Source organism: Girardinichthys multiradiatus, chromosome 8, assembly GCF_021462225.1.
Source record: "Girardinichthys multiradiatus isolate DD_20200921_A chromosome 8, DD_fGirMul_XY1, whole genome shotgun sequence".
In the NCBI taxonomy this organism is placed as follows: Eukaryota; Metazoa; Chordata; class Actinopteri; order Cyprinodontiformes; family Goodeidae; genus Girardinichthys; species Girardinichthys multiradiatus.
In genome coordinates this window covers 25,976,190-25,987,902 of record NC_061801.1, presented here as the reverse complement: position 1 = coordinate 25,987,902, position 11,713 = coordinate 25,976,190, and the positions used below count along the sequence as shown (strand labels likewise).

General features: G+C 38.4%; 1 protein-coding gene across 1 annotated transcript; it reads right to left on the bottom strand.

Moving 5' to 3' along the window:
• Window positions 1-794: 794 nt before the first annotated feature.
• mpx (myeloid-specific peroxidase) lies at window positions 795-6,984 on the bottom strand. Its single transcript, XM_047371745.1, has 16 exons — window positions 6,889-6,984; window positions 6,730-6,795; window positions 6,561-6,648; window positions 6,281-6,456; window positions 6,031-6,163; window positions 5,609-5,738; window positions 5,314-5,520; window positions 4,862-5,225; window positions 4,080-4,240; window positions 3,729-3,987; window positions 3,476-3,646; window positions 2,468-2,705; window positions 2,179-2,381; window positions 2,054-2,073; window positions 1,771-1,938; window positions 795-1,519 (listed from the first exon to the last, which is right to left on the bottom strand). The coding sequence occupies exons 2-16, from the start codon at window positions 6,791-6,793 to the stop codon at window positions 1,511-1,513; spliced, it is 2,391 nt and encodes a 796-aa protein (XP_047227701.1). The 5' UTR covers window positions 6,794-6,795; window positions 6,889-6,984; the 3' UTR covers window positions 795-1,510.
• Window positions 6,985-11,713: the final 4,729 nt, after the last annotated feature.

Sequence of the window (11,713 nt, the reverse complement as noted above, 5' to 3'; positions counted from 1 at the left end):
GGCTGGGATAAAACTGTCTTATAAAGAAATTAGAGACAGTTAAAGACAAAAATAAGTATAACATTAGGTAGGTTTTCTTATCCTTATAAATAAAAGTTAGCATTTTGCAACTCTGCAGACATATTTCTTATTTATTAATCTTCCCTTTTCCGTCAAAGAATATAGAAATAGTTTGTGTTGGGTTGAAGGATTCATTGTGTAGCAGAAAGTCTAGGACAGCAGTGAGGACATAAGTGGTATTTGAAAATGTGGGAACATTCAAGTACTTTGTTTAAAGAGGAACACTGGCTCCCTCTGTTGGACACACTCTGTTGCCTTTTTCTTTTATTTAGTATCAATTTCTCAGTGCCAATTAAAGCAGGGATTCCCAAAGTGGGGGTTGCGAGACAAAAAGTGTGGCAAACAGAAATCAGCCTTTGTGCCATATCATATTGATCCTCCAGGGACATGGGAAGTTGTACATTACAAATGTTTGGGGTGCCAATGAGTGTGAAAGTTGAGATTATGTAAAAGGCTATTTTTCTCAACCGTTTTACCCCCAACTGAACAAATGTGCTCAAATTAAAGGGTGGATTTTTCTATAATTTTCAGCGTGAGATTATGCTGCTGCAAAATAAGATGACTTTGTTTTTGAAGTTTTTTTTTCACATAACTTTAAAAGACGTGCTAATAAATGTGGAGGCCACTTGACAATTAACATCTTTGAGTTCTGTTTTTAGACAGTTTGCAGCTCTTTTTACTTTTAAAAAGCATTATTTTTACTTTGCAATGAACCAGTAATAGACAGTCAGAAATAGAGTGATTGCTCAATTGCTTTATTGAATGCAACATTCAATCTAAAACAACAAAGTTGCAGTAAAACAAAAATATTGGCAGACAAAGCATAACACATTTTTAAGGTACAATTTATTAGTGCATAATATATTCATAATTTAATACTGGTTAATTCCATCGAAATCGGCCAAATGCTATTTTTAATTAATGTAAGCTGTAACAGAGTGAAACAGATTTGTTCAATTAAAACCCCTGCTTATTTAGATAAAAATAACAAAAATACCATATTCATACAGTGAAGAGTAAAATGAGGATACAGTTGTATGGTTTGTCTTTATCTGGTCTTCTGCTGCTGAAGTTAACTGATGTAAACAGATTTTAAAGCCCACAGGTCACTGTTTTTTTAAGCTGTCACTTTGGCCTGGAGAAGGTGTATTTGTGCCCTACAGTGAAGAACAAATGTCTTGAGAAAGAGATGCTGATGGCCAGCTTGAACATTTTCATTGTGGTCCCAACTTTGTGCTGCAATGGAAGAAGTGTTGAGCCAACAACTGAGGAACATAAACAGGCTTGTTGGAGTGCTGTGTTGGTTTTGTCTGTTGTTTACAACTGAAACAAATGAATCTCTCCGGGGATGGACTGTGTAAGGGAAAAACCCCCCCAAAAAAACAAAAACAGACTGCAGCTGTATTGCACTGATGTTTGAAGGTTGGTGGGCTTTTTAGGCTGTATGTTCTTATTGGATCTGAGGAGAAACATAAATTGTGTCAGAGAGAATGAAATGAGCAAAGTACTGTTAGCACATAATTATCCAAATTTGAACCCTTCCTGAAGAAAAAACAAATCAAGGCTAGCAAAGAAATTACAAATAAGCTGCTGTCTTAAATTAACAATTTAATGAGAAAATGAGATCAGTTACAAGATCGCATCAAAACAGGGGACTGGAAGGGTTTCTGATTAATACAGTTAACTTTTAAGTTACTCAGAATAAACTACCTCATTGGTCTCGACTTCCATGGAGTCTTGCAGATCCAGAGGGTCCTGGAGGTCCACAGGATCCTGAAGGTCTACAGGGTTCAGAGGGTCTAAGGGGTCCTGGAGATACTGAGGGTCCTGGGGGTCCAGAGGATCCAAATTGTTGAGTTCATCTGTTTGAGTTATGTCCTGTTTATCAAAAGGATATCATACAAAAATCAAACTAAGTCTTTCAGTCTTAAAATATTCCAGCTTTATTTTGACAAAAGAATTACACGATTTTAGTTATAAAGGTGACACTGACCTCTCTGTCACTGGATAGTGCTGTAACATCAAACAAAACAACACATTTTAAACACATGATTACAAACAAACACACCAAACACATCATGTAAAACTGTGCTGAGATAAAATAGATTGCTATCTCACCAAAGCCAGAGGGTGTCTCCCTCCATGCAGACAGATCCAGGCGACGCAGAGTGGAGCACTGTACCAGACGGGTTTTGGTGCTGAAAGCATCAGTGGGCACAGATGTGATGCCAGTGTTGTCACAGATGACTCTGGAGAGTGTAACAGCGGACAAAGCCTGCCTCTGCCTTTGTGTAAACACGCCGGGGCTCTCGTACCAAAGCCTGAAATTTTCCATAATTCGGATTAATGATTAAATTTAGGTAACCTAAACGTGGGTTCTCAATGACTCATACACTGATTTACTGACCTGTCACCCTGACGGATCTTCTGGAACTGAGTTGCAATAAGGCAGGCGAACAGAGGCCCTACACGGCCGCCAGGCACAAATGGCTCTGCGACGCCTCCAAGCCACACATCGATATTTTCGGGTGACCCATAGAGCTCCAGCATCTTACGAGCCAGGTCAGCATTCATCAAAACTTGAGCCAGCTCTGCCTGGTTGCGGGGCTGGGACAGACCACAGAACCTGCGCCATGCATTGTAGCCTGAAGTAGTAGTCAACACGAGGATGAGAAAATTAAGGAATATTAAGAAAAAAGTAACGTTTTTCCAATAAAATTATATATTAATTTATGTTATCGGTGCAATTCAACATAGGTCATTGATGTGCAGTAATATTTATGATGTCAATAATCAGTTCAGTTTAGTACAGACAGTAAATTAATACATAAAAAGTGGACAGCCTTCTCTTTATGACAAATAATCCCATTTGGGACCAGACGTCCCAGACGGTTTGTGTTGCTGAAAGCATCAGCGGGCTCAGATGTGATGCCCATTTAGGATTATTTGGGCACTAGCCGAAGTGTAAAATGTTAACAAAGGCAAATAGAAATGTTCGGTGCTTTTCAGTATGTAATGAAAAAAATATGGCTTTAGTTAGTTAGTTTTGCTGAGTAAGACTAATAAAGTTAATGACTTCAAAAAGGTGACTAAGGTTTTCCCATTTTCAATGAAAACTTGGTGGGTTATGGATAAGGCTGCTGTTCATATGAAATGATCCAAATCCAAATTCAAATCCATTTTATTTATGAATCACATTAAAAAAATACAATTTGTTTAACCAAAATTTAACCATCACTAAATTATATTGTTGAAGACATTTTGATTTGTCTGGTTATTGTTTAAAATAGTGGGCATATACTTAACAAGAAACATTTATTAAATTAAAAGACAGTGAAGAATTAGATCTTTGAGGATTGAGTCAGATTCCAGGTTTAGATTCCCGGCTAGAGGGTAGAATAAGTAAACCACGTACCAGGCAGGCCATGATCACGACCCCTCTGCATGTTCAGAGAACCCAGGTCCAGAGCCAGGTGCTGGACAAACTGGAACAACCTCTCCCTCAGAGCGTCCACCATCATGTGGTCCTGGGTGCCCAGTTTAGCAGGACGGCCTAACAGACCACGCAGCAGAGGGTCAACTCCACCTGGAGAGTGTTAAGAAAACAATTATGGTTTCATCCTAAAACACAATGACAGGATTGCTGACAATATCTCTGTGCTGCACACCCTCAAAGATGATTCTCCAGGGAGTGAAGAAAGCTCTGTACAGGGAGACACTGGGGAACTGAGGGTGCTCTTTGTAGTTTGCATCCAGTCGGAACAAAACTGGCTGGATTGCCAGGTGAGCGAAACGGTAAGCTGCCGTAGCAAAGACATTCGCGATGCTGGGGTCAACATTGCTGTTGTAGCCACGGTAAGGTCCGAGCAGTCTGCTCATCGTATCAGGACCCACAATGTGAGGCAGATAGTCCCTCAATACAAACAGCTGACATAAAAAAAAAAAAAACACAGCATATGAGTAAACAACACAGGGTTTGGGGAAAATGTGAATCCTCATTGACTCTTGGGTTCTATTACCTGGGTGTAAGCACCCATGATCTTACGGGCCTCTTGGTAGAGTGTCTCACTGTCCCATTGTGGGTTCAGCCTCTTCAGCTGACGAGCCAAACGGTTGTGTTCACGCATGAACAGGGTGTGGATGGATGTCAGGGCGATGTTCTCGTCCACGCGGGCATCACCTGCACAGAAATACAGCCACAGTTCATTTTCTGCTGACATTTTTCTTTTGGAAGCACCTTAGGAAGACATCATGAGCTGCAAATGACGCATATCTAGAATTTTTGGATAATGCGTTTAATTAATTTTAAACATTAGAGATGAATGGATCTTGAAATGTGCACTAGTGGGGTTTGCTTTATTCGGCAGTTTTAATTTTCTTGCTGAATGAGAAAAACGTTATAACTGATTTAGTAATATTAGTAAAAGTGCTAATGCTAAAGTCATACATCCTAGCAGGCTGAGCTTCTTAACCCTGAGGTAGTGGTTGCCAATAAACACCACATCAGATGTGGTTATCAGGAGGCATGTTTATTATCCCTTTTTTTTTTATTGGTTGTCAATAACGGTTTAAGTATTACCTCGTTTTTGTTTGTTTCATTAAAGTTTTATGCCTTAATTAATAATAAATTCAAATTTGTTTTCATGCTCCAGATGAGCAAATGATCATTAAAATTTGTTGGAATTTAAATTATTTAGTTGAGTGAGTGGATTTTAAAAATATTTTGAAATGTAACAAATTTTGTCTTTTAGCTGTCAAATTTACTAAATAAACTTACATTTCCTTTTAGAATGTCACAAACCTGCAATAAAACAGGGCACCTCCCTGGCATTGGTATCATTGGTGACTCTTCTGCGGGTGGCACACATTTGCACCTGCAGGGAGTGGAATGGCAACAGTTCACGACCGTTGTCCCTGAATTCAGTGTTGACGCGCAGCAGGCCATCATTGCTTGTGAGGTTGCGAAGGTTCAGAGCAAGCTTCTCATCAGAGCCATACACCTGCCCCAGATCCAGAAAGGCCGTCAGTGAATTGATCTGCTCCCTCTTGCTGGGTTCTCCACCGAAATTAAATGCAGAGTAACCCGTTCCGCAGGCAGGGGCAGATCTAAAGGCAGGGATGCAGGTGTCTGGGCGGGAGGGAATTCGGGGGTCTCCAGGGGGGATCTGATTGTATGAAAAGCATGAGTTTTGAGTAAATGAACAGAAGGGTGAAAGCAAAGTTTTACAATTTGGTTTGAATTTTGATACCAACCGGGATAGGAATGCATGGTTCACTGTGCTCGCAACTCTCATCGCAGTTCAGCCCGCTACTAAAGGAGCGTATGCTGGGCGAGAATGGCGTAAAGGTCAGGTCATGATCGTTCCACTGGCCAAACAAGGTCACCATGTGAGTGTACTCTGTGTCGTTGACAATGCCTGCGTCTGTTGTGCTCAGGATGTTGTTGGACACCTGTCGCACCTGAAAGGGTGGAGCAAGGTATTTAATTTTTAAACCTAAAACAAAGATTTGACTAAATGAATCAAGACTTTGGAAACTTAGGTGGTACCAGAGGGAGCAAGAAGTTGTTGAATTTGCGGTTTCTGTCCCATCCTTTTGGTTGGGAGATGCAGTCGTCGTACTCAGAGGGCAGCCAGCGGGTGAATGGGGTGTTAGAAGCTCCAAGGCGAGGGTTATTTCTACAAAACAGATGTAGAAGGTTCAAGTTTGGAAATGGTGCTTTTGAAATCCCACAGAAGTGAACACATCTTTTGTGGTGCATGGAGAAAGATGTTCATCTGCATTTCACAAGCAGCTCTCTAGAAAGTAAGTTCATCTAATCGGTCCAAAAAGGAACTTCTTAAAATAATGCTTTGCAGAAACAAACTCTACATTTAGTCATAGGAACAAGTTATTAAGATAGCCGATCAATTAGTATGGAAAACTGATGTTTTAAATTAAAGAAAATTTTTATTCCGGGTTAAAACGTACAGGTTGTTGCAGACACTGGTGGCTGTGCGATACTTGTTGATATTTGGTGTGGTGTGACATGATGGATTCCTCATTCGAGCCTCACATCCAGTTATCCTTGCAAGTTCTCTCATATCTTGGTCTGTGAGCAAATCTGAAAGAAACAGATCAAAGATCCATGTTTCCTGATAGATTTTAAATCACATCGGTAAACAGTACATACGAGACTCCTAACCAGAAAATGAAAGACTTAGCTGTGACTGTGTCTGACCTGTTGCGTTCAGGGAGCGCTTGTGCACACGATGTACTTTCTCCTGGACCAAACGGAGAGTCTGTGCCATGTAGTCAGCAGAACGCACAGCTGAACGAGTGTCACCACGGGGCTGCTTGAGAAGACGAAGAGCATCATGCGGCTTCACCTGGTCCCTGCGGACCCTTCTGAGGCTCCTGTAGGACAGAGGATGGCAATGTTTCTGAGTTGAACAAGAAATTCTGAGCTGTGCAGAAAAATACAGCTTCTCATTCTATATAATTAAGCATGATGAACTCACTCCTCTCTGGAGTACTTGTATGCGTCATCTACGATTTTTTTTGCTTCGTCAAAGCATTGCTGGAGAAAAGGACTGCCGAGTCTTTCCCCTGAAAAATAAGTTAAATAATTTCAATGTCATGTATTAAAAGAGCAAACGTGTAAAAAAAGCTGTCTTGTAAGAGATTTACCTGTAGGTTTAGAGTTGCCTGGCACCAGGCTAAGGCCCAGGATAAAAATAACAGAGAGAAGCATCTCTAAAAACAGAACATCCAAATAAAGTTAGTAGGTTAAAGAAATGCATCAAAATTAGAACCATTTTCTCTGTGGATTAAAATAAATCTTTCTACCTGTGTCTGTGATGGCTTCTGTGGCTTGTTAAGATGCTCTTTGAGATCTGGAGGTTGTGATGCTGTGTTTAACACTGTGGCCCTCCTTATATTCAGTGGATTATCCCAAGGCCTTGCCCCTTTTAGGGGATGAGCTGATGAGGCTACTGTCAGGAAATGCATTTCCTTCTTCCGTATCAATGTGTTGCACAAAACGCCGTTTTGAGCTGATCAGTTACAGCTTCTGGTCAACTGATAAGACTAATGATTTTATCTAGAAACCTATAAACAATAGCACAACAGGTGCTATTGTAACAGTAGGTCAGAAAGAGCTACAAACATACTAACACTAAGATCTGGGGATGAACACTTTAGATGATGAGAGATAATAGAGATTTGTTTATTTCAAATTATTTTCTCACAGCATTGATCATATAGCTGCAGTTGTATTATGGCATATTAAATTAGGACATAAATTCCACAAATGCCTGAAGAAATGAGTGGTGCACTAATAAAATAAACAGAATTCAACAAGTAAAAATTGTGTAACAGTTATTTCATTTGGGTAGATTATATTAAATGTTTCTGAGTGGAAATCATAAAAGTTTAACAACTAAAACGGACAAATAGATTTTTTAAAATTCCAGCCACTTTTAAAACTGTACTTATCTCAACTCATGTAAATTTGTTAAATTTTAACAAAGTAGTAAGATCATTTTGCTCGTATGGTTTTAGTTCTAATAAATTTAGACAATCTATTCTAACAAAGTCACAAACACAGCTAAGATGTGCCATTCATTGGCAACGACTGCTATAGGGTTAACAAGCTTTGGTTGCTTGTCAGTTTGAGTTTAGCATTTTTTTAATTCGCTTATCTATAAAACTGTATACTAACTTTTTATATTAATTCAAATGCAAGATAGCCGCAAGCAGCAAGTTTAGCATTAGCACTGTCGCTAAACTAGCTAAAGCAAAAATTCTGCTCGAATACACAGAAACTTCCTCAATCACACCTATTTTTTAGAGTTATTAACTTTGACTTTGTTGATATAGCCATTCATGATGCAACCCTTGTAAACGTATCAGCTTTATTTTTTTTATAACGCAACACACAAAGAATGAGAACAAAAATTGAATGAACCATCTTGAATCAGTTTCTAGCCTAAATGTTCATTTTAACATATTTGAATAATGTTTTAATTATGTTTTAATGCAATATAATTAATAACTTTGAAAATCCATTTTCACTGTGTAATTTGTTTCTGATGACCCTTATCCTACAGCTGCAATCACACCTTATGAACTTATATTACTAGATAAAAACCATAAGGCCCGAGGAAAAGAGGGACATTAGGTTTTGGAAAAAGCCTCTTTTTCTTTGCTTCAGTATAATTTACAAATGTTAGTGCAAAAGGTAGGCCTTCATTAGAACAACACAGAAACTACTAAAATAAACAATAAACAGCATAAACAGTTCAATTTTGATAAAATAAACATAAGAAATCCAAGTAATATTTAAACTCAAAGTATCCAAAATAGAGCTGCCTCGTGTTTTATTTAGCATTTTAACAAAACAAAAATCCTGTGCTGCATACAATAAAATGTGACTCACAGACATGAGTAAATAAAACTGCATTTGTGAGAGTTGTGTAATGAGGAAGACAGAAAATAGACTTACAGTCAAACATAATCTTACCTTGAAAAGCATTGTACGTGTGTTTTTTGGTTCAGGATGCCTTTACTGTGCATACAATAGCTTTCTCATGCTGATGTTGCCATTGCACACTATGACAACGTTTAAAACAAAACAAACCAAAGTCACCCAACCTTGGTTGCCATCGAGTTAAATGAATAATGCGGAAAAACACAGGTAAAATTGGTCTTTTGACTGCAGGTTTTGAATTTTAATATGATAACTTTGAGAAATACAAATCCAGGTGGACTTTTTGTGTAAGACAAAACAATGAGTCCAACAACCTAAAAGCATGATGGCTCTGAGAGCAAATAAAGCTGACTGTAATAATATTGTCAATGGCTCCAACCAGAAAAAAAACACAGTTTGACAAAGAAATTCTGGGCCAGAAGTACACCGATTGGAAAAAACATGGCTAAAGAAAGGACCACTGGGCTAGGAGTACTGTCTATGTAAAAAAAAGGGTACACAAAATGATTTGGCATTCATAACTTTGTCAGTGGATCTATCAAGGAATGAGACATGGTTAAACAAAGAAGCATAGAATCTAGAGTACTTTTTATATAAAAAAGACAGTACACAAAGTGGATGGCAGCAGCATCTCCATCAGAAAATACCTGTCTTGAAAAATAGGACCGCTAATGACATAAATACTGGGCCTGGAGTACAGACCTATTCGGTGAATTAGAATTTTAATTAAAAGTTAATTTATTTTAGTAACTAAATTTACTAATGACTGTACTTTCCACAGAAAAAAAAGAGTACAAAAAGTTATCTGGAAGCATCAGCTTTCTCAGTGGGTGTGAACAGCAGAGACACAGCTAAACATAGAAGCACTGAGCCAGCAGTACTATCTATGGAAAAAAAAGATATTATACAAAGTAGTTGGTGGCCCTAGCTCCAACAATAACGCTGTACAGAAAAATAACACAATTATCACAGTACTTTCTATGGCAAGAGATAAACAGTATACAAAACACAGAAATGAAAAAGTAAAAATAGTAGCCTAACAAATGTCTAAATCTCACTATAGTAACATTTTGGCCAACATGACCCAAATTGGATAAACACAATAAATGTCATCCTGCAACTGGAAATAAATGTTCAGACCAAGAAAAGTCACGTTTTCTGTAGAAAGGGTATATCTCTACGTCCTGACCTCAACCTTTAACACCTTTGGGATGAGTTAGAGCAGAGGCTGCAATTCTGGGTTCCTCATCTAACTATGAACACATTCTAAAACCTTGTGGACGATGTTTACAGAATAGTTAAAGTTGCTATTACTGGCAACGATGGGTCCATCGATGAATTGGACCTCATAGATTAAGAAAAGGATGTCATCAAAGTTCATGAACATGTAAAGGTAAACAGAGAAATGGCAATATAGCAATATAGTGTATGTTTTTCCTTAAAGATAACATTTTTAATCATGGGTTTTTTCTTTGTGCTTCTGTTAAGGAAGTGTAAACTATAGATATATAACAGTTTAACTGTAATAATTTAAAAACCTTTACCAGATAATATGATAGATGTTATTACTGTTAAATATATGGGCTAAACCTACAGCCTTTTACTGTATAGACCCATAAAGCAGGAACACTTGCTGCACGTCTTACAACCAGATGTAATAAAAAATCTCCTTAACTGTTGCAGATAAACTCAGTAAAAGTGACCGTGTGTGACAATATTCTTTTATCTAAGTCTAACATACATACTATCAGCTAACAGCAGGCCCATACTGTCTTCTTGGCAGAAAATGCCAGATATCAGAGACATTTAACGCTTTTGCAACATTCAGTGAAGAGTTGTTCCTGTGTCTTAACCCCTTTTTTTGAAGGAAATTATAAAAACAAAAAAGCAGAAACAGATGAGAGAAGCTGTTAGTCAACACAGTGTGACAAGAAATCACATTACAACACTTCAGGTGTTACAAAAATGGTAGATTTTTGTGTCAGGATGGGTACCAATCAGAAAAGTTCTGCTTTAAAAGTTATGCAACAATACAGCACACTGTAACAGCACAGAAACAAATAAACCCCACATTTCAAACATTACTTCAACAACGGTGCGTACTTTGATAAATGATTTGTGCATTTCCTCTTAACCGGGTAGAAGAGCTGGTTTGGGACAATGCATGACTCTATGCTGACAAGCATTTATTAGACTATGGAGGTGTTGTGCAGACCTCACCTTTTCTATGAAAATAATAAGGAAGCTTTGTCCTCAGCTGGGGAGACAGTAAGTCCACAACCTCTTCCATGAGACTTGTAAAAGGACTTCCCGACATGCAGAATTTCTTATCATTATGCTTCACTAACGGGCATTACATCAGTGTAATGTAAATGTTTAAACCACTTTGATCCTACTTGTGAATGCACATAAAGAAAGCAGGAAACAAATATGGAATTTTATGTCTGTGTCTTGTAAGTAGAAAGTTGTAGCATGATTAACTGCCAAACTGAAATTGGCAAAATGAATCAGCAATGAAAGGCATTATAAGTAACAAACTGTTATGAATAAATCAGACTAGAAAGCAAGCCTGTCTTGACCTTTAAAGAACACCTACACATTGCATGACATCACAGCAAGGGGAAAAATAACTGAGGTTAGACAACATGAGCCAAAGTTGTCAAAGACAAGGTTTCACTGCAAAAACTAGTGCACTGACGTTTCTCTGTAAAGCTGTTCACCTGCATCACAAATGAAGCCTTTTTATGCTGGTAAATTAGCAGAAAAAGAAGTAAGAAAGTTATTTCTGCATTAACTGAGTTGCTGAAGTGTTTAACCCTCTTTCTCCTAGGCATAGCTACTGGCTGAGATTCTACTGTGACTAACTGTATGTGCTCTCTTTCATACTCTAGACTTGAAAACTGGCTTAGAGCTTTTTTGCTTAGCTGTTGTTCTCCTAGATGAAGCCACTGAAGAAGGTACTATTGCCTTTAACGTTTTATTTTTCTCTCACATAGAAAGTATTCCTGAGTCAGTCGGTCCTTGCAGATGGCCGCTCACACTGAGTCTGGTTCTGCAGGAGGTTTTTCCTGTTAAAAGAGAGTTTTCCTCTCCACTGCCGCTACATGCATGCTCAGTATGAGGGATTGCTGCAAAGTCAGGGACACAATGCAAGCGACTGTCCACTGTCTCTACATCCTCATC

Coding starts and splice junctions, on each gene's coding strand:
- mpx (XM_047371745.1), bottom strand. CDS start 6,793: ATGCTTCTCTCTGTTATTTTTATCCTGGGCCTTAGCCTGGTGCCAGGC. Junction 6,164..6,280: donor GCGCTCCCTGAACGCAACAG/GTCAGACACAGT, acceptor TGTTTCTTTCAG/ATTTGCTCACAGACCAAGAT. Junction 1,939..2,053: donor CACTATCCAGTGACAGAGAG/GTCAGTGTCACC, acceptor TTTGATAAACAG/GACATAACTCAAACAGATGA.